Here is a 22274-nt window from a genome sequence, read left to right as displayed (position 1 = left end):
AGAGTGCCGCACTCAACAGCGGCAGACGTAACTGCGTGGGAGCTTGAGTGCTCGAGCCCCACCCTCATAGTATATTTTGTGAAGGATTTTTAATAAGGTAGAAAAAGGAGTATGTGTTATTTATTTAAAAATGAGCAAATCAAAAAGAAGATTTTAGCAGTTAGGACTTCACCAAAGGACTTTTTGGCGCGTTTACATGTCAATTTTTGTGACTCAATTTTATCATAAACATTATTGAAATAAAATGACACATTATAATAAGAATATTCTCAGTTGAACCAGCTTAGAATTTGGCCAGAGTTTTTCATTTTGTCGTCTGATTATCACAGTAAGCGTGAACATGGTCACTGGAGGCAGGGTGTGGTTTTATATATTAACTTTAGTTAGGAGATTCACATCAGCTTTTTTGCATGTCTCAATTGCATGTCTCAAAGGCTCCGACGCAATTAAAGTGGGGCCTACCGGAACCAAAGAACCTGCGACAAAATATTATCAAGAAGTCTCAATTGCTTTGCAAAGAAAGGATAGGTTAATGCCACTGACCTAAGGCAGGTCCTCTTGATACACAGCGAGTTTAATTTTGTTTCTATCAACGTTTAAACACCAAGGAACGGCTGAGACAAAGGAATGGCCAAACATCTTTAGTTCTAGTGACGAACACACAGATCTGCTAGTCAAGGGCTACCTGTGACATTCAAAAATCATTACCAAATTTCCGGTGCACACATGAATGTCCATTTACAGCTCAATAGCATTTCATTACTTTTTATACAACATGTAAACAAAAAGAGTTGATCTAAGGAGAAGTATTCTACTTGCTTGTTTCTGCATTGTCTCAAGATATCCAGATGTGCTAAGTAAAAATCAATACAGGATGTGACATCTGGTTGCGATGAATTTTTAGATAAATATGCTTTGAAGTACATTCATGTTGAAAATTCTTTTCACCTTTCTTGTTAAATATAAAAGATAGAATTGTTCTCAAGCAGGACACTGCAACGTAAATACATTTACGAAGCATTATAGATATTAGTGTGCAAGTGTTCTTTAGAAATTAAATTGTAAGTTCTACACCTGCTGCTAAGAAATGCAAAACAGCATAAATGAAGGTTTTCACGCAGGTATAAACAGTTCTAACAGCCACACTCCGCCTTAATCCATTTTTAAATGCAAATATGTTCACTATCGAAAATCTCTTAAAGGTATTTTTTGTTTCTTTATGTGCAATTTCAGTATCTTCAGAGACTATCACAGCTGGCACTTTTTACGATGTGTCATTCGAAAGTAGAGATGCAGAAATACCCTCCTTGGAACAACTAACAGTCCTGAATGAGTGTGAAGCACAAAGCTCTTGCATCCACGTCGTGAAATTTAAGAAAACTGGGGAACTGAAGAAAATATCCTCTGCCAAAGAACTTGAAGAGCTGAGGAACAAAGGTGATGTTGACGGTTTTATGACGAAGACACCTTCTAAAAGTAAGTGGAATGAATATACTGGCTGCTTTGTTCAGTCTTTTCACTTTGTTGGGTTTTTGGCCATTAAATATAAGCTGCACCTAATGAACACAATGAAAGCAGACCCACCAATAATGGGAATGAGAAAGCAAAAGGGTCTTTGCCCAATGCCTTAAGCTGGGAGAGTTTCCAAAAACTACGCTCGTTGTTTTTGGTACATATTTTTTTGTTTTAAGAATAAAACGTCTTTGAAATGGGATATTTTCAATTAAGCGCGTTTTCCCTTGCGATCTGATACTGACTTGCCTCTGATCAAATGTTTCTAATGTCATCGGGATGCAATGACATAATTGTAATGTTCAATGGCACAATTCAGATGATGAATGGTCTAGATTGACTCCTTATTGTTGCAATCTAGTTTTATTGCAGCTGGTAATGTAAGGAAAGGTCCCTCAAAGGCCTTTAGCAGAGGCTTAGCGAGAAAAGGAAGAATAGCGAAAAAAGATAAAAAATTAATCATAAGCGTAATCTTTTGACTAGATTTAGTCAAGAAGAATCAAAGAAGATTTAAGAGCGCCGTCTAGATTAGAGCGGTACACAAAAAGATGAAGAAGTGAGAAGAATCCAAGCGTGCCCTAGAGGGAAGCCCAAGTTTTGAAGTATGGCTTTGTGTAAAATTCATTTCGGTTGTGTAAAATTTTTAGCAATAGTCAAGGACTTCTAATCTTGACAGAGGGGTGTTTATATCAGGAGAATAGGCAACCCAATCCATTTCTGAGTTGTGACATTGAAATCACCAAGAATAATGATTTCGGTTCATGAAGGCAGTAGTAGGATAGATTCCATAGATTTTGCAATGTTTTCACCAAGAAGTTCATGATAAAAGTATTTTGGCATCTAGCATTCGTTTACCACTATCATTTTCTTAACATAAGGCTGTCTTGCATGATTTATTCTACTCATTCAGATCCACATCCAAAATTCCTGTAACAGAGAGAAAGAGAGATGCGAGGAAATGATAGCACCCAGAGATCAAAGCCAGTGGTCTTCTGCCTCCACTTTCGGCAACGCTGCTTTAGCACCCTTCAAATCTGATATGTTTTGCGTTTAAAGAACGTTTCAAGTATATCTATTTTCAATGAAGCATGAAGTAACATGGGCAATGCTTCTAGGAGGCCATTATGGCCAGTGCCCTCAATAATTCGCCAAGATATGATATTGGAAATATGTTAAGACCCTCTGATATTATCTCCAACAGAATGGTCATCGTGTCCCTCCCCTACCCCCAAATAAAACATGTTTGCTATATTTAAAAGACAATGGTTGCTCACCAAACGACTTTGTCTCATATTTGCACTTTGAACTTCTTTGCTCGATGCATGCAATTTTCTTTTCCCGCTCCATAAAACTGCTGCCCTTATTGGAGTAGAATAAGCGTAATTTTTTACAAACTTTTCATCAATTAACGCTAACTACAAATAAGTTTTTTGCTAAATTTAGAGCTGCTTAATTTAGTCTTATTCCTTTAGAGCTGCTGAATGTTGCTTTCAAGAAGAACACAATGGCGTATCCAGTAAGTCAACTTTCTTCGAGCTCCGTAGTTGTTGACGGAAAGAGAGACGGACCATGTTATTTCACGAGCACTGAATTGCCGTCGCCATGGTGGAGGGTGGCATTTGGAAAAACTGTATTTGTTCATACTGTATCTGTAACAAGCTTTTTGAAAGGTATCGATATCAGGGTTGGATATCAAGACAAACATGGAGTGAACCCGTATTGCAGACGTAATGTGTCTATAGCAAAGCAGACAACAAAGGAATTTGAATGTGAAGAAAATGCAGTCGGTACTTACTTGTTTATTGAGAAGAGAAGTCCTGTTTTGTTCATATGTGAAGTGGAGGTTTATGGCATCCTTCTTGACTAACTCGTGATTTGCCTTTTTGCTATGACATATGGATGCTGCTGAATATTACCAAGTTGCAATTCTACATAGTGTTGTAAAAACGAGGAAAGAACCTTATAAATTAAGACTTACTAACAGTACAAATGCTGTACATTTTACTATTGTGGTGAAACTAATTAAGTAAAAACTGATCATTATCTACAACTATATCTATAACTATAACGATAAGCTAAATTTTCTCCGAAAAGTTCTCCTTTCAATACTTTTCACACTTGAAATATATTTTTCAATCTTAAATGTAGTTTTAAAGGTACAATATGTTCTCATTTTCGGTTGATTTTTCAACATTCAGAGAGTATTTTGATCGAAACAATCCACTACCCATTGGTTTAACACATGTTTAGCGCCAATGGATCTGAATGTTTTAATTCGGTTCTCCCATATGTCTCCGAGTCCACGGCTGAAGCAAATGTATTTCAAACATCTAGACCATGTTAACTCTAATTGTATGTTACTTCAGTATGCTTGCGTCATTATTTCATTGCTTTTTCCATCAGAAATACGAAGCAAATTTTTCGTTAATGATCTGAAACCCAAAGCATGTAATTGTCTTCTGCCTGGCTCGCATCTAGAAGCAACATTTGATGTTATTCGTTTTACTCCAAGTATATCTTTACAAAGCTTCAAGTTCAGCTTTTCGATTGGGTTATAATTATTGAAAGCATGCTTGAAGCAGCCCCAAACATCCACCCCGTGAAGAAGTACGGGTTTAACAAGGCTATCAAATAATTTTAAGGTTAAAACTACTTTCTTCTAGAACAATTCTCCCAAACACGTTCTCATCTTATAGTAAGCCTTCAGAACCCGTTTGTACAAGTCGTTCAGAAGACCCTTGATACTAAAAGAGGGGGTCAGTAAGAAACCTAAATAACTAAAGCTTCTAGTGATTTCTATGGGTTTATCCTTAAAAAACAATTGATCCTTTTGAAACGCTCTGCCCCCTTGATGTACCTATGGTCTCCGACAACCTCTCGTCGGCCCTTTCAATGTACCGCATAACGAGTGCCCCATAGAATCGTAGGCATGAATTATCGTGAAGCATTTTAGTGCGATTCTCAAAAGTTGTTTTTTAGTCTAATAATGCTGTAAACTCGAGCCCTTCCCCCACTTTGAATTTCTTGGCGCCGCCCCTGTACTTTTTGTTGCTATCACAACCGCGATTGTTCTCAGGAACTCGTTAATCGATGTGAGTGAAAATTTGAAGCTTCCAACCCTTATCGTGATACCGAGGATGTCATCTTTAGTGGGATGTGTTAGGGTTTTACTGTCTTCCCTTCTTTACTTGGCCTGAAAATAAGCTGTTTGCTTGCAAAATTTAACAATCAAAAGATAATTAAACATAACTAGCTTACACATCAAAATTTAAAGAACAATCCAGCCTCAAAGTTTGGAAAAATTAAGAGCAGCCAGCTTGAGCCTCAATTTTCTGGTTCTTATGTAAAGAATACATTACTGCTCTGGATTGGAAAATTAGGCCCTGTCAGATATAATTTATTATCGAAGTCAGAAACCAATAATAGGGCTTCCCCTTCAAGGTCAGGCTAATTTAGCGCGAAAACAACAACAGAGAACATTGGCGCGAAAACTCTCTTTGCAAACAAGAGGCTGTAAAATCTCATTCTCAATCAGAGGCTGCAAGAAGGAAGAAATTTGCTTTTGAATTTTAGAGTTTCAGCAAATTCAGGAAAAATCTGCTTCTGTCCTGCCAACAAAGTAATAAAACGGTTACTTTGGATGAATTTTAGAATAGTTTTGATGAAATTTGGATGAATATGTCCTGATGGTTTCTCAAAATAAAATGTCTTCGTTTGTTTCCAATGCAGTGCTGTTTGTTGTGTTGGTTTTCGCTATCATTGGGATGGTTTTAGGCACCTCTCTAGCGCCAAAGAAAATCATCAGAAGCAAAAATAACGAAGTTCTTGTTTATGACGAAGTTTTCAGTAAAAAGTCACTTTCAGTAATGTCTGAGCTGCTGCAGCGGCATGGTCCTTGGGATTTCATTTATCCAGAGAAATATGAAGGGATGCACGAGAATGACAATGGAAACTTGCACTGGGTTGCCAACTTTTCTCCAAGTGACTTCTCAGTGTCAACTATATGGAAGGTACTTAACAAGAAATTGGATAGAGTTTTTACTGGGATCAGATATTTTCCATACAGTGCACAAGGAATTTTGATTAATCGAGGAGACTTTCCAACAGTCAAAAAAGGTATTCTGAAATGGATGTCTGTTTCATAGAAATATTCATGAGAACCATATATATAGTTTTCAGAACAATCTCCTGTATAATATTACAGCAAAAAGAAAAGTTAGAAACCTCCTATCTCTAGCTTGGTGCAACTAAGATCCACTTGCAGTTTTAAGGGGCTACCAGAGAGGCCATGGCCCCAGGCATTGCACTTTGCCAGAAAGAGCATGTACCCAAGAAAAAAGTTTGAAAGAATACAAGCTCCCCAGATTTTTTCAGCCATGGGGTCCCTATAACTGCTGCTGTTATGGTCTAATGGAGTATTAACAAGGCACTAAAAACATATTTATTTAAATGTATTTGATATAATTTTAGGTGAAAAGGAAGGAGACCTCTTGATGAGAGTTTTTCTTACCACAAACATGAAAAAGAACAGTTACAGTGAGCTTCTGTTCTATAATGAAAATGAAGAAATTGTTGGCTGTGTTTATCCGAAGTATGGAAGAGTTGTTGCATGGAATGATACTGTTGATTTCATTTTTAAACCTCCGAGCATGAACCATGTGACTGGAGAATACAGTCTGTTTATCAAAGCAACTTTAGACAAAAGCAAATTTGACAGAGCTGTTGAAGTATTTAAGGTAAGAGAATAGAAATGCTATCAAGAATGTTTTTACCTTTAAGCTTTTTGCATTGTTTGTATTTTGGATGCAAGTCATGCCATATTGCAGGACTTGGTATTCTAGTTTTCTTGTGTACCAATTGCTGGATTCTGGAGAATTAGGATGATCAACATTTAAGGAATTGATAGGAAGGTACACAGTTTAGTCCCAAAGTCCAGGCAATGTTAAGAAAGCCTTTTGAATTTTTAAAAAAATTGAAGATTGAATGTGGTGAAATGAATGTTTTTTTAATGGATAAAAAATTTCTTTTAAGGATCATGCAAAGCGGAGAGAAGATATTGCTAAAGTGGCTTTTCCATTATCAAATAATCTGGACAATTCAATTTATGAGATTGACCTGTCTAAACATTTAAGAAAGAAATTTTACGACAGCCAAAACCAAGCAGTTGCTGTCTTTGATGATGTTGTACCAAAGGATGTATTGTTAGCCTTGAGAGAGTATTTCTTCCAATATGACAGTTCCTATGTTTACAATGCTTATGATCCTGCCTATGATGAAGGACATGATAATGTCAACTGGGTAGCTCAAGTACCTGTGAGTGATGAATTTTTTTGAATAAATTATGTGCCATGATTATTTTTAACCTGTCTACTAACTTTTGCATTGTCACATAAAGTTTGAAATTGCTATCAAGTACACAGTGAAATAGAAACTATGCTTTAATTTTCCCATATATTCACACCAAATTTCAGATGGTGGTGCTGAACTGATAAATGAAAAGTGTTTGTCAAAGGGCCTTGGTATTCATTGAGTAGTCTCTAAAATTTTAAACTTGATTCTGTCTCCGATTAGGCTAGGGTCCACACCACGATTAGGCTAGGGTCGAAGCAAGTAGTTTTAAAGCTGCAGTAAAAGGAGAAAGAACGGGCCTTGGCCCCCTACTTTTGCTAGCCTTGACTGCCCTATTTTCAAATTTGTGACGTGGGCCCTGACGTTTGAAGCTTTTTAATATATAAATCCAATTTCGTTGCCATGTGGTATCACAAAGTAGCAATTTTTCATATTGTATAACATGCCTCTTTTAGGCAAGACTGCTTCCACACAGCAAAGTCTGGCAATACATACACCACATCACTTCTTATATGAGTAATGAGACAAACTGGCATCCATATGATGTGTCTATGAACATCATACAGCATTATCATCATCCAAGGATTCATACAGACTGCAGTGAATGGGAGGTGTGTAAAAAACATAAAAAAATGTTTCAATATTAATGGATCTGGTCACCTTTGATTGAAGCTTTACACAGTTTTGTTTGAAACTGGATGAGATGATTTTGGCTATCTTATTGTTCACACAGCATCAATATTTATTGTTCGTTAAAATTCTAAATATATTTTAGCTCTTTCTTCGAATTGGATTTGAGAGTTTGTTCCTCAAATTATATCAAGCAAAGAAACATATCAGTGAAAATAAATTTTTTAATATATATGCTTTTGTTTCTATTTGATGCCTGCTTTGTCCCTTGGGCCTCTGTCTTATTCTGTTGAGTTGAACCATTATGCTTTTGTTTATATTGATTTTGTTTTGTTACTCAGCACGAGTACACCTTTTTGATGTACCTGACACCAGACTGGTCAGAGAATTTGTATGGAGAAACTATATACTTTGAAGAGACTGACAAGGGAAAAATGAAGAAGGAAAATAAGGGTGGAAATGAAAAGTATGAAACACTAGGTAAGGTTTTCTGCAGAGGAGGTAGTTAGATGGGTTAATGACAAGATTATGTGGGGAAGGTCTTAGGCAATCCTTGGAGACAGTTTAATCCACAAATACAGGACAAGTGCCATCATTTAACATTATTTTATGTAAATCACAAAACATGCTTGTTTTTTTCCAAAAGATTATCGATAGGAGCTCAGAGAACAGATTTAAATTCATCAGAAGGAATTTATAATATTAACAAACCTATTTAATCATTCATAAAATATAGCACTTTCTAGAACTCAAATTAGCCATGCCCTAATTGGGCTTTCTAGGGATTTCCATTATGGACCTTCATTACGGGTCTTTGAAATGTGCGTCTATGAAAACAAAAGCCACTGCTCTAAGATACCAGGATGATCATTCTACAAGATTTTCGTAAGATGCACTCAATTCAAATCCAGAAGACTTAAAAGCACAAGAAAATTACTTGGTTTTGTGGCTTGAACTTCTTTATTTGAGGTTATTTGTCAGATGGTCTTTCTGTGTGTTCGAATTTTAACTTAACTGAGAACTTATTTTCTATTATATGTTGGTTTTCAGGTGCTGTGAAGCCAAAATTTGGTCGCATTGTAATATTTCGAAACATCATTGAGCATTCTGCAAGACCTCCCAGTCCAGATTTCTTGGCTGCAAGATACACGTTTGCTGTAAAGGTTTGCACCATTTTATCTGATTTACTGATAAAAAGGACATTTTTAACAAGAAACTAAATATGCAACAGTTTGGACCATAATCATAGAGTTAGAGGGCCAAAGGAACCAGGGGGAAGGAGACCAAGGGGCTAAGGGGGCCATGTCCTTCGCTTGATGAAGCTCTGTAACTTTTCTTCAATTTTTACTGTTGGATTATGTCTGAAATTTATATTCTGTCATTAAATTAGATTCATGGGAATGAAGTAAATTTTTAGCTTCCCTTTCATAGAAAAGTAAAAGTAAAAGAATTTCGGTTGTTGACTATTTTGTGTTTTATTCTTTCTCAATTGAAACAAAGTTTTCATACTTTTTCAACTTTCTTGCATTCTGTATCTTTCTTGTATTCTGATTTTTTCTTTTTTTCTTCTTTAGGTTAGCAGGTCACCGCAAATTGCAATAGCAAAGAAGCTGCGAGAGCTTCTTGGTGACATTGCGGAATATAATGAAAATGCATCACAACTAATGCAAGATTTAGAAGATGGTAAATACAACAGAAATCAAAACGATGGAGACGTAGACTTTCTAAACAAGCAGTATTCAAAGTTTAAGGATTTAAAAGAGAAGATTGACCTCAAAGCCAAAACCCGAATTTATAAAGCAGTTTCAATGAGCATCCCAAACTAGAGACTTGGATTGGTGATCACTTTGAAAGTTGGAAGAACTGCTGATGTAATGATTAGTTTTAGAAACTTGCTGACTGGTTAACATCCTCCTGAAATGCAACAAAGAATTCTAAAGCAACCATTTGCACCAATGTCTTTAGTACCAGTCTGTCCTGCCTTCATGAATAATTTGGCTAGCTAGTTATTTCAAAACTTGGGAGTTATGAAAGACAAAATTATTTGCATAAATTAAATTTGTAAGGAAATTTATTTAAGTTCATAGCATCTTCTATTTGGGACCATTTTCTGTAGACATTGAGAATTTATCTCTATATTTTTGACATATGTTTTTCTTTCTGACTATCCTTGGCGGTTCATTACGGCTTCATCTATGCTGCTGTTGAGAATATTTCTTAGGTCTGGATTCAAACAATATTTCTTTAATTTTTAAATACAGCCTCGATGAAGAAACAAGAACAAGTTCTTCTGGGAAAATTATTCCTCCGATTCTTCCTTCATAGTCTTTATTTAATCTATCCTAATCATACATCAATTAGCCAATGACATGTAATTAATCAGACAACCACCATAATTAATCAATCCATTGCTATCGATCAGAAGAATCACTCAAATATCACCAAAATATCGACCGTCTAATTTTTGTTGACATCAATTGGACTTTCAACACTTTTTATCAGCAAGGACTAAATTCAATCAATCATTCTGGGTCATCACATGAATAGCAAACATGGGGATATTACTCAGGGTCTTCTTCATTAATTTCAAAATTTGGTTACATTCAACGTAAATTTTAAAGAAAAATAAATCTAAAATACCATTGTAATGTGATTAAATATGCCCTCTCCTGTTATGATTAAGCCACTCCCCAACAAAGCCTTTTTTGTCCAGTTTTTTGAGTCAAAAATCTTGTTTTTTCTTAAATATATTGTAAGCACAGATACTTCCCCTAAATAATATCAAATTCCAAATAAACCCCTTTCCAATAGATCTCCCCCTAACTACTTGATAATAGATAATTGGGCATTATACAGCAACAACAACAGACAATATTTTTGCGACAAAAATGCTCAAAACAAACAAAAATGGTAATCAAGAATTCAGTTTTGTTTTGATAAAGCAAAAAAAGATTCAGCTGCAGGTTCCTCGTCACACGATTTGTCCATAATGCAACATTGAAAAAAGTCTTAAAATCTTAATACAGGTAAAAAACTTGACATCTTAATAGCACGTTATGAGGCTAGAGCCATCGCAACCTTGGCAATCCCTAATATGCTGGCATCTCACGGACAACGTGCTGTTTTCTCAGTATAGGAGTGAGAACAGCCTCTTTTTGCGATACAATGTCCTTTTCTTTTACTTCACGGTATTTGGCAATGTGTTTTAGCAGCTCCTCGGGTTCCAATAGGATCTTATTGCTCCCTGCCTGGTCGTGCATTTGGTTATAAAGCATGCCACCTTCATCGTTTTGGCCCTCTTTAAACTCAAGCAGCTCTCTAAGAATCTTTGCAAGACCGATTATCTTGCTTCTTGAAACCTTAAAATTTCAAAATTTATACACATTGAAGACTACCATATATTTTTCCAAAACCCTGTCTAACAACTGATTACACCAGCAAAAGATAAATGGTGATCTAATAGTTGATGAAGATATAGCAACAAAATGAAGATTCAAAAAACAGGACAACCAAATAATTTGTGTGGACGCTTACAGCTATTTTCATCCCACATCTGATGGTTGTATCTGGCTAGATCATTAACTAATAATAGGTTATAGGGCAAAAAAGCGGTTTTAGAGTTCGTTCAGATCGAGGTAGAAGGTCAGGATGTTGCGTTCAGTGAGCGATATGAGAGTTCACTGAGCAATCAAAAGGAGGTTGAGTGCCAGTCTGCTGGAGTACCTCTTGCCACCTCAGTGTTCAAGCAAATTCTATCTGGAAAGGTCAACTTTGAGATAAAAGTTTCTTCAATTCTGATGAATACACATCCCCCGGGGATGGCACAAAAAGATCAACGAAATTAATTTTCGTCCAGAAGATGCATTTAAGATGTATTATCGACCTTCGACCGTGATGAAAAAAGCTTCAACCATATCAAAAAATCTGATTAAAGTTGTAAGACAACCTGAACTATTGCTAAAAAGTTCAGATACTTTTACCGGTGGTGCCCATTGGAAATAATTTTACCCATCGGAAACAATAGTGCCGATCGGAAAAAAAATTTTGCTTATCGGAAATGATGGTGCATATTGGAAATAATGGTACATATTTCAAGACAACTGTGCCAATTGGAGACAATGGTCCTCATCGAAAAAAATGGTGCCCCTTGGAAACAATAGTCCAGACTTTTTCCAATAGTCAAGATTTTTTCCAGACTTTCCATGGGAAAAACTAGTTAGCGTTAGCAATACTCTCGTCCGTAACACATAAATCACGTACAGTGCATTTAAATTGTCATTTTCAAAAGAAATAGGCCTAACCCTTACCTTGATGGCGAATGTATATCTCGAACCGTGAAAATCAGGACTAGGGGGTCGTGCTGAATGTGGAATATTGTTTCTAAACATCACCATTCGTCCATATCTCGGTTTAACAGAAACTACAAAAGATTAATCAAGAAGTAAAAAACTAGAAAAAAGTAAAATTTAGAAATTGAAGTAATTAAGGAAAAAAGAGGAGCTAAAAACAGACGAATTATTTTGATGGAGCACAGCAATATAAAATGAGAAATATTATTGAAATTTTGAATTAAATCGTTACCATAATTTTTTAAAAGATTTTCAAAGGGAAAAAGGGAAACGAACCTGACTGAGATGATTAGTTTACTATATTGAATAAGCATATTTTTTAAGAAAACAGTTTCTTTGTCGCATTTCCATGTTATTTGTGCTAGCTCTGTTTGACCCCATAAAAATTCAATTCAATTTTTGCCCCGCCCACTGAACAAGACGATATCTCTTGTAAAGTCATGTTAATCTCATTATTTTAGCCACTAAACAAGACCACGTTTCGTGCAAGCACTTGAAAATCGGCAATTGATAATCCAAAATGGTCTTTACCGATAGTCTCGTAGGCTTTATCCCGTATTACTTTGGTTCCTTTGCCCATCTTTAGGTCTTGAATTTGGTTCAAAAAGATTGTTTCACCATACATTTCTTCAGTCCAATTTGGATTAAGATACAATAGAAAAGTGTATTCGACCTAAAAATAAATAAAACAGGTACTTAGATAGAATGCAGCGGCCAACAAGAAATCTTGAATATTTTCTCTGCCTGTTAAATCGTTCTAGGTCCCCAAATATCTATACAACTCCTGATAATGCAGCGACATATTTAAGCCAAAAGGTGTCTAAAAAAGGAAAACACTTTAAAAAGCAAACACTATTTTCTGTAGTTAGAGCTCCATAGCATGGCAATGAAATGATATGTTTTATAAGGTTCGTAATTTGCAATTTTTATCTTTGCAGTTTCAAAGAGGCCAGGTTCCTCCACATTATTGTTAAAAATTTATTGTTAAAATTATGGTTCCTTAAATTTTGACTCATTTTGTAACCAGGTTCTCAAATTCTTGTCTATATAGGCTAGCATTAGTCAAGCTCGGTGGTGTAGCGTCTATGTATGCTAAGCTTGCGGCACAAGCGTAAAAAATTCTGGACATATTCCAAAATTCTTGCAACATTTTTATAATTTTTAAAATTCTTGCAACATTCTGCAATAAATCGCTTCCTTTTTCTGGTCACGAGCGGCATTCAGTGAACTCCAGCGTAAACATGCCCATTGGCTATTTTTCCAAGTAAACAAATCACTTAAAAATGGTGACATTTGAAAAATCTGAAATACTTTCAGAGTCTGCGCGCAGGCTAGTCTACTTTCGTCATCGACGATAAAAAGAAACATGCGATGCTCCAGTGCAGCTTCAGTGCAGCTCAAGTTCAGATTCTGAGAGAAGTTAGAATTTTTCGGACCGGAGCTTGCGGTCGGCTTGAAATCTTACAACTGAAAGTAACAATTCCGAATATCAGGCTATCAAGTAATAGGGATACCTGATACAGTATTTATCCGAGCTAGTATTGAGGGTTTATCACAAAAAAGGTTGTTTCTAAAAAACCCTAGCTTAGTCTTACCATCTAGAGGAAGAGAATTCTTTTGCAAGTCTCGAGATTTTTTAATATTCACTATTTACAGCACTATCAATACAATGTCCCCTTTGTCCATTCAGTGTCTTTTGGAAATAAACTTTGTAAATAGAGCATTAGAGAAGTTAATAGGCAATACCTCGTATTCTTCGCAATCAGTATGTATTCTTGTGTGAAACGTCTTTTGAATCATATTCAGGGAAACATCATATGGAAACCAACCATCTTCACCACTGAGATATCTAGCCATTCCTTTTACGATACTCAAAACCTTGGTGCCAAATATTCCCTCAGGCTGCAAAGAGGAAAATAAAATCAAATTCAGCTCTTTCATTTCATAAAAATCTCTAAGTTCACAAATAAACAAAGATCAGGGAATCGAGGCCAGGTCTTCCCCCCGCCGACGTCAGGTATGCAAACTGTCCAGTCGGCACAAACGTTATCGTCAATAACATCATGTGACTATGTCTATTGAGACAGATCAACGTGATGTAATTCAATTCGATTATCGCAGTCTTTGGTAATAAAATGGTGTAAAAAATATTGCAAAAATCGTCTAAATTCTATCGTGGTTCTAAAACGTCAAAAAGTGTACAATATTTGGCGATTGTATCAAGGAGCTTTTCACTTGAATGAATATTTCAAAGTTGATGGAAGAAAACAGATAATAGGCCTAATGATAACGAATTACAATTCTAGCACAGAAAACACAAAAGCCGATCATGCAAAATAGTGCACTTCCATTCTAATAGATTATCACAGAAATATCAAATTTATGTAAAAAAGAATTCAAATTAGAAGATTTTTCATGTTACAAGAGAAAAATCAGGAACGATCACTGCATAAATGCCATTCCAAATAGCAGAAGGGCCATCAAAATATCTAGTCTGAGAATAAATCACATAAAGCAATATCTGCTCAAAATTTGCTAGCGACAACATTGGGCAGAAGCAGTGGTATAGTTGAGGGGTAACGCGGCACAACGCCTCCTAAAATGTTTGGGCTGTAGCGTTATACTACCTAAACATACAAACAGTAACGTTATGCTTCTTAAATATCAGTATCATACTAGATATAAGTACAAATATCCAATTTGATTATTAGACAATATAGCAAATAGATTGGTAAGGCTTTCGATACTTGTCTCAAACAAGGTTCGAGAAAGTATGAAAGTGATTAAAGTCACATGAAAATATCGTAATTGCATTTTGGACATTTGCTTATGTAAACTAGGCATGCGTAGTTCGGAAGTCCTTTGTTCGCGATGATACGCAGTACCGTAGGAGGGGCATTGTTCATTGGTCAGAACAGAGGGAAATATCATTGAAGAAGTAAATGAATATGGTTATCTAGGTCATCTACTAATATCCAAAAACGAAACAAATAAGAAAATTGACAGAAGAATAGCTGGAAGAGGGCAAAGATTTGGGCAATGTGTCGATTCATAAGAAAAAGCAATGCCTTAGATTTGAAGAAAAGAGTAACGGATGGAGTCGTAATACTAGCAACGGTGTGAAAACACGGACACTGGAATAAATTGGCAGTGGGGCACAGAGAAGCACGAAAAGAGCAATGTTTAACATCACATGCCTGAATAAGTGGACAAACGAAAGCTGAAGATGACAAACCAAATGGTTTGACGTTGTAGACAACTCAGAGAAATATGAGTGGCGAATGGGCAAGCCATGTAGCAAGTTGACACAAAAAGGTGGACAGAGAAGATACCAATTTCAAAAAAAAGAGGATGCGAAAGACTTGAAAAGGGACGAAAAGATGACCTGAAGAACATCGCATAAACCACTAAGATGAGATGCATGAAGTATAACGCAAACAGATAAATGTTTAATGCAGAGATGCCTAAAAAGGAAAAAAATGTGATATTTTTCTGAACAGCGCCAATGAAAGGCTTTGACTTTTGCTGTACTACCTAAGAATTTACATTTAGCTGGGCAGATGGTGCTGTGATTTTGCATCAAGTCTCTTCTTCAACATCCATGCATATTTGATAGAGGAAAAGGGTTGAAAATTGAAAGCCGATTATATCAAGTTCAACAGTTTTAGGGTTTATGGATACTAACAGGCATGTTTTAGGCTTTTTTCTCAAGTGCTGTAAGCATTGTAGACATTATAAATGCTCATCTTTGCAAACAATTTTATGGTGGTACAGAATTTGAAGATCGCTTTGAAAAAACAAACATTCTAAAAATTCTGCTTTTCGTCTGATAATCTTCAGAGTATGAAAGGTGAGAATACTGATCGAAAAATCAAGCTGAAAAATATTGTATATACCCTGTTGTGGATCGAAGTAAGCCAGTCAGAAACGCGAGCATAAGACTGAAAGAGTTGCCCATTGCTCTTCTTGGTTGGTTATGTTAGGGTCATGTTAAAATATTGTATATACCCTAAAAATGAAAAGGACCAAGAAGCTAAGCTAAGCTTAGGTGCGAGGGCGGCTCAGTGGTTGGGGTCGCGGACTACACTTCCAAAGGTCTGGGGATCTTGTCCCAGACATGACCAAACTTTTACCCAAAGTGAGGGGAGTGGCCAGCTCTCTGTTATTTCAGGCATAGGAATCACGAGGTGTGGTCTCATCGAGAGGAAGGACCAGGAAGCTGCTCGATAAATATAGTTTCTGATTTTCCTAAAAACAACCTTTGGATGCTAGGTAGAAACAAACACAAATAAAATGGGGAGGTAATGTAAATTTTTTGACTTTAGTTTCTAAGTAAGAATCGTTCTTGAAAATGGCTTTGAAAAAAGCAAAACATTTTATAAAATATTTGCTAAAAGCTTTTTCGTCTGACACTCCTCAGAGCATAAAACGTCAGAATAAGGGTCCGAAAGAACACGATTAAAAATATATATACCCAGTTGTGGTCGTTCTAGAAATCGGCACACTGTAATAAGCCATTGAAGTGAGCAAAGAAACCAAAAATTTTCAAAGCATTAACATCCACACTAATCATCAGTTTTCGACATACTTGTTCTTGAGGTATGGGGTATGAATTGTCAATGAATTGCATCATTTACTAAAGATATGTTTAATGAACTAAAACTAAAGATAAGACTAAAGATATGTTAAAAGAAAAGGAAAACTTGCCTTAAACATGACAATCCAGCTGACATTATCCACGTCATCGTGCTCCTGGGTACTAAAGCCTGTGTTCGAGTATCCAGTGTTATATTTCATGAGGTACTTTCTTAGGATTTGTAGCTCAGTTTCATTCATTATTCCATCAAATACACTAATCACGCCACCGTCACGATCATAGAATTTTCTGGTCAGGTGTTTCTCAAAATATTCATCTGTATACTGGTGGCTTTGGACGTCAAACTTTGGAAAACTATCCAGCTTTTGCCTCTTTTCAGTTTCCCTAACATCCTTTAAGAAGAAATGTTCCATATATGACCCCAAATCATAAGGGGAATATCAAAAGACAAGATAAACATGTAAATGCTTTTTGACAATTCTGAAACAAAACTCTTTCATAAATAGTCTGCCAAATACACTTCCATTACAGAAACAGTGCTATTTGGACACATTGCAAAAAGGCTGCATTTTCGCTAGTTTTTATAAACTCATTACTTTTTTCTGTCTCATTTTTAGACCCCTTTGCATTGCTTATAATAGCAAAAATGCAGGGCCACATAGTTGTCAGCCTCTATATTATTGGAGAATTTATATGGTGATCAATTGGAATTTAGTCACAGTTGGTTTAATGAGGATTTTTTTCAGAATTTGATTTCACTCTGGGTCCTTACATTAGCTGAATTGTATTATCCACACTTGGGTTTAAGGTTCATGCTTTTATTCTTGTTCTGAGCCTTGAAGAGACACTGGCGCAAATTTTGCATCCGCAGACATCAACGACAATTTATGAGCCACAGGTTGGAGGCTCATGGTACCCGAAAATATTTTTCATTTATCTGTATTCGCTGTGGAAGTAAAGTTTCGAGATTTTGAAAAATGGGATATACATTTTTGATATCCCACTTCTTTTCTGGTCTGCTGCGTGGAAACAATGGGTTTGACGTCATTTGACAGTTCTCGGTCGCGGCTTGGTCGGGGCTTGTTGCCCTAGCTGGTTCAATCGGTTGTCGTCTTTTCTTTTCTTTCGCTTGTAAAGGTAGATGGGAGGACGCGATCGACGCGATTTTTTTGTCGGTATCAACGAGCAAATCTTGTTCCTGTGTTACGACACGCTCGCACACTCGCACCATTTCTCGCACCATTTCTCGCCCCACGGCTTTCACCGAAATCATATCCCCATATTTCGGTCCCCGTATCGTTTTTTACAAAAATTTGACACTCCTTGATATGAATGAAGGTATACAAACTAAGTTGGCACTAGATCAAAAAACCCAGGCCCTCTTCAAGTAAAATTGTGCCTTGTGTCCATTTACCCTTAAGTTTCTCGGTAAAAGCATCAACTGCAATTTACAATGAATTACAATCTCCAGATTTTTCTAATATTCAAACGGACTGCTAAGATTGAAGGATGGAACTAAATTGACAACCAGTGCTGCTTGTTATCTAGCTTTAGAAGTAACTGACAACATGGTATTTTTCAAGACCACGGCGAAATTGTACCAGTTGTTTTTATCTGCTGTTCAATTTTTTAGCAAAACTAAAATAACTTTCAATAGGATTAGAAGGATTGCTTTAGTAAAATTTGCTTTAAAGAGTGCATTTTCCAGAGAACTAGAAGCATCAAAATTTGAAAATTTTCTAGTCCTTCAACGGCAACCATGGTGCTGCCTAGGGTAGTAACTATATCATATAAAACGGAAGTTGCGAATTATATGCAACAGAGCTAGATTGACAAAATGTATTGCAGAGGTTTGTATCAGCAACTAAAGAATTACAGGTAATTATTTTTTAATCAGGTAAATTTGTAGTCCCCCAAACCCCTTCACCCCCTCCCCCTTTCAATACAAAAATTTCCTCTTAGGAATGGAAAAATCAATTCAAAGTAACAAGTTACCTTGATATAACTTAGCTCATTGGCCATTTTTGTAGAACTCCTAGTAAACTTGATAAGGAGGCTGTACTTTGTTTTGAATGACTCAAAGCCTGGTTGCTTAAGTTGAAAGTCTAAAGTAGCATTCCAAATAACGATTCTGTTGAATTTTGTTGCAACTGCCTTTACAATCTCTCCCTTTTCATCAAAGAACAACATTCCACTCTTTGTGAAGCCTTGACCCAAAAACAGGTTACATAGAATATCATCTGTGCCAGTTTCCCCTAAAAAACCAACTAAATTTTAACAACAATTCTATGCAGGTATTGCAAAACCTCATTTACACAACAAGCCATCAAAATTCACTCTTTCAAAAGAAAAATTAGTGTCATTTTCTTCACAATCTATAAAAGTTAAAACAAATTCAAATTTTCAGGAGGGGCTTACCTTATCGGCCTTAATTGCGCCGGCACATCTTTCCTGCCGGCCCAACTAACGAGGGCCCTGATAACGCTGGTCGCCAAAAGTGGTCTTACGCCATTTAGGACCGGCAGCCAAAAATGAAATTCCTACTATTTTAACTATATCAATGAAAACTAAAGTCAAAATTGATCACTGATCGGTCTATATTTCTCTTTATCTCCTTATCTCCTTTTTTGGAAATAAATGAGATATTATCCATTTTGATATGTTTTACAAGAAACAATTTTTTTTAAATATTTCAGAGATAAAATCAATGCTTTTTAAGAATTGGAAAGAGAATATTAGCTGCTCTTGGTCTGTCTAGTATTTTTTTAAGATGTTACTTTTACTAACCGCTTTTGTTATCTTGAATATGCATATCTTTGTTTGTTCCAGGAGTGGAAGGGGGTTACGGGAGAAACTAGGGTGCAACAAATGCTCCAGATTTAGTGTTGTTTTCCTGCTTTCAAGCCCCCTGATTACAAAAAACATCCCTGAGCACGTTTATACCTCAATTTTTGCCCCACTTACGGATTGAGGCTTGTTAAAAATTAATGCCGGTTTTCCTTAATTTTTTTCGAAAAACGGGCCCATTAACACCGGCCCCAAAAACGCCGGCTCTTATTACCGTCACCTGCCAAAATTAACGCCAATAAGGGCCAGCAGAATTAGGGCCAAGGTATCTAGATCTGCCTGTCAGTTACTTCAAACCTCAGTTTCCAGAGTTCAAGGAGATTACTGAAAAGACATTCATCATTGATTGGTTTTGTTTTGGGCGCTTCTTATAATAAATTCATATCCAAACTCAACAAGTTCAAGCATATCTAATAAATTGAATCACTTATTTTTCTTTATGTAAGCATTGTTCAATTCGAAAAGATTTATGTAAACTGTCATTAAGAAGGATTTTGAGAAGAAAGGATACACAAAGGAAGTGGAAAGAAGTGAAAAAAGATTCAACAAGAAGGACAGGAAGGCTAGGCAAAACCACAAGAAAGAAAGGGTCCATGAATTTTTTTTTTTTGCTTCTTACGAGAGCCTTTTTTGGTAGATTTTTGTAATACCATAGTGCTCATTACCATACAAATGAATGAATAAAGTGACATAAGAAGGCTTTTTGAGCACAATTAGCCCTTATTTAGATAAGCCAAAGCTATACAACCTCACATCTGGAAGACCACTGCCTGATGACAAAGCAGTACATTTTTTCTCAGCTTAAAAAAGGGTGAAGCTTTTATTCTACGAATTCAACAACTGTTTATGCATTGACAAAGATACTGACCCTCTGCCTCTCAAACCTATCAAGAGACTATCCTATAAAGAATTTGTAGATGCTGAGAACAAGTTCAACATCTTGTGGCAATATAGCTATGTTGCTTGTGACACTTATATAGATTAGTCCATGAAAAATGCAGAAAGCACGCTGCAAGGCGAAGTAGAGGAGTTTGTAAAAAACATCTCAAATGAAAATACCATAGGCTTAAAGGAACTACTCAAAAATGGGGCTGGAAAAGGCTTCTTCAGGTTATTGAAGAAATTTAAGTGGAAAATGCACCTGCGCATGGAGAGAGAGTAAATGTTTTCTGCAAAAAGAGATGATCAAAGCTGATAATCCTTTTAACTGTAAATCTATGACCTTAGATTATTTTACCTATGAAAATCTTCAACACCAGCCTATGTGAATCTATGTTTAACATGAAACAGAATGGAGTCACTGAAAACCAAATTAAAAAAGGTTTTTAGTACTCTAGAATATGGCTGTCACCCTAAAAGGCTAGGAAGGGGGCTGTGCTGAAGGGAATGTCTTCAAGCTACACCCAAGACTATACTTATGATTGCACCCTTAATGCTTGCATTGTGTTAAATATTCTGTTTTATGTATATGAAATCATTAAAACTTTTCCCTGACTCTAACAGGCTAATAGAAATGGCTCATTCAAAAAAAATAAATAGCACTATAAAGGATTAATTTACATTGCCAAGTAAGGAATTCGCCCAAACAAACATATAATGGTTTTTTAAGGAAAGCTGAGCCCCTCAAAATCTCTCTTAAATCTAACAAGAGGGGCTCAGCCCCCCATGGCACCACTGCACTTATGGACCCTATGATAAAGAGTTTAATAAAACTTGCACAAAACAATAACTGGTCAGATCTAAAACATGCTCACTTTTGATTGACGAAGAAAAAAGTAAATGTCCTTACGCGTTGAATGTAGTAAGCTTTCTACATTATCCATTTGTACAAGCTATTACATTTTTAATATGGGAACAAAACGAGCCCAAACTACTATCCTTTGAGTCAAATTGTTTTTGTTTTGAATTTTTCTCTAAACTATGATTATAAGCCATTGATGAATAAACGGTCATGGTTAGATTTTCAACTATGGTTTTTGTTTCAATAAATATGTTTGGTTATGTCTAAACACTGGCACAAAAATTTTTGACACCGGTAACCTCCAGTGTTGGAGTTTAAAAAATAGTCTGGCTCCAATGGTCTGGTCTGGTCAAAAAATGGTCTGGTTATGCACATCCTTACCTTCAATGATGGTTGGGAAATCACCTCTTCTAAGCATAACACCCTGCACTTGATATGCCATGTAATCACTGAGTCCAGTAAAATCTTCTAAAATTTTCTGAAACACCAGCCAGGACTTGGTTTTCATTAGAAATTCAGGAGATAAAGGTGCAAGCCAGTCCAAATTTCCACCTCCTCGATGGGTAATATTCGCTAACTTGTCTGGGTACTGGTAGTGCCATCGTTCTCCACTCAACAAAAAACTCTCTAGCTTCAAAGTGATCCATTCTGGCATAGCCTTATCATAAACTGCAATGTTGCCTTCTTCGGACATAAATTGGATTGTCTTATTCATACTGGGCACAAACGAAAGTGATACTGTGATCCAACTAGTGCATATTAGATAAATTATCCAACTGCTTAGCCCATTCAACAGCAAATGACGATGGAGTGAATGCTGCATAGCCATTGTCGTCGTAAGTTGTTCTTGTCAGGGTCTACGTAAACTGGATCAAAACAACTGCGAAAGTTTATACCCAGGAAGTAATGCCGAGAAACAATCGTTGCCGAGAAGATGTAGGTTTCAGAACGAGGTCAATGAGGGCGGCGCAATTTCAAAGAAGTACCGATAGGTGACATCATCAAAATATAATTGGAATATCTTAATTTTTACCACATATTCTGAAATAACGGAATAAAATACCTCTTAATATGAAAAACAGTTAGATAATTTCAAAATTTGGCGAGACATGACAAATGAATGATTTCATTTTTGCTAGTGGATCATTGTTATTCTGGCCTGGTCAAAGTAACACATAAAGTGATTATGTACATTTTCTTTTAGCGCATTGCTTTTTGGGCTATATGGTCAAAAATGAAAATCCTTTAG

General features: G+C 36.2%; 3 protein-coding genes across 3 annotated transcripts; 2 read left to right on the top strand and 1 right to left on the bottom strand.

Moving 5' to 3' along the window:
* Positions 1 to 481: 481 nt before the first annotated feature.
* LOC135688299 (uncharacterized) lies at positions 482 to 4124 on the top strand. Its single transcript, XM_065205086.2, has 2 exons — positions 482 to 1476; positions 2985 to 4124. Exons 1-2 carry the CDS (start codon positions 1176 to 1178, stop codon positions 3377 to 3379), a joined length of 696 nt encoding a protein of 231 aa, XP_065061158.2. The 5' UTR covers positions 482 to 1175; the 3' UTR covers positions 3380 to 4124.
* Positions 4125 to 5029: 905 nt separating this feature from the next.
* LOC135688294 (uncharacterized) lies at positions 5030 to 10358 on the top strand. The gene is made up of 7 exons (XM_065205081.2): positions 5030 to 5628; positions 5983 to 6248; positions 6544 to 6825; positions 7317 to 7472; positions 7833 to 7971; positions 8542 to 8654; positions 9066 to 10358. The coding sequence occupies exons 1-7, from the start codon at positions 5199 to 5201 to the stop codon at positions 9315 to 9317; spliced, it is 1638 nt and encodes a 545-aa protein (XP_065061153.1). The 5' UTR covers positions 5030 to 5198; the 3' UTR covers positions 9318 to 10358.
* Positions 10359 to 10401: 43 nt separating this feature from the next.
* Positions 10402 to 21942, bottom strand: LOC135688292 (uncharacterized). Its single transcript, XM_065205077.2, has 7 exons — positions 21407 to 21942; positions 18433 to 18692; positions 16548 to 16829; positions 13587 to 13742; positions 12372 to 12513; positions 11799 to 11911; positions 10402 to 10850 (listed from the first exon to the last, which is right to left on the bottom strand). Exons 1-7 carry the CDS (start codon positions 21852 to 21854, stop codon positions 10581 to 10583), a joined length of 1671 nt encoding a protein of 556 aa, XP_065061149.2. The 5' UTR covers positions 21855 to 21942; the 3' UTR covers positions 10402 to 10580.
* Positions 21943 to 22274: the final 332 nt, after the last annotated feature.

Source organism: Rhopilema esculentum, chromosome 19, assembly GCF_057945365.1.
Source record: "Rhopilema esculentum isolate cy_ngs chromosome 19, ASM5794536v1, whole genome shotgun sequence".
In the NCBI taxonomy this organism is placed as follows: Eukaryota; Metazoa; Cnidaria; class Scyphozoa; order Rhizostomeae; family Rhizostomatidae; genus Rhopilema; species Rhopilema esculentum.
The sequence above is the reverse complement of the archived record's forward strand: the minus strand, read 5'-3'. Positions and strand labels throughout refer to the sequence as shown.

Coding starts and splice junctions, on each gene's coding strand:
- LOC135688292 (XM_065205077.2), bottom strand. CDS start 21,854: ATGGCTATGCAGCATTCACTCCATCGTCATTTGCTGTTGAATGGGCTA. Junction 16,830..18,432: donor ATGAGCTAAGTTATATCAAG/GTAACTTGTTAC, acceptor TTCTTCTTAAAG/GATGTTAGGGAAACTGAAAA. Junction 10,851..11,798: donor GATATACATTCGCCATCAAG/GTAAGGGTTAGG, acceptor TGAAATTTTAAG/GTTTCAAGAAGCAAGATAAT.
- LOC135688299 (XM_065205086.2), top strand. CDS start 1,176: ATGTTCACTATCGAAAATCTCTTAAAGGTATTTTTTGTTTCTTTATGT. Junction 1,477..2,984: donor GACGAAGACACCTTCTAAAA/GTAAGTGGAATG, acceptor TTATTCCTTTAG/AGCTGCTGAATGTTGCTTTC.
- LOC135688294 (XM_065205081.2), top strand. CDS start 5,199: ATGGTTTCTCAAAATAAAATGTCTTCGTTTGTTTCCAATGCAGTGCTG. Junction 6,826..7,316: donor ACTGGGTAGCTCAAGTACCT/GTGAGTGATGAA, acceptor TGCCTCTTTTAG/GCAAGACTGCTTCCACACAG. Junction 7,473..7,832: donor CAGACTGCAGTGAATGGGAG/GTGTGTAAAAAA, acceptor TTTGTTACTCAG/CACGAGTACACCTTTTTGAT.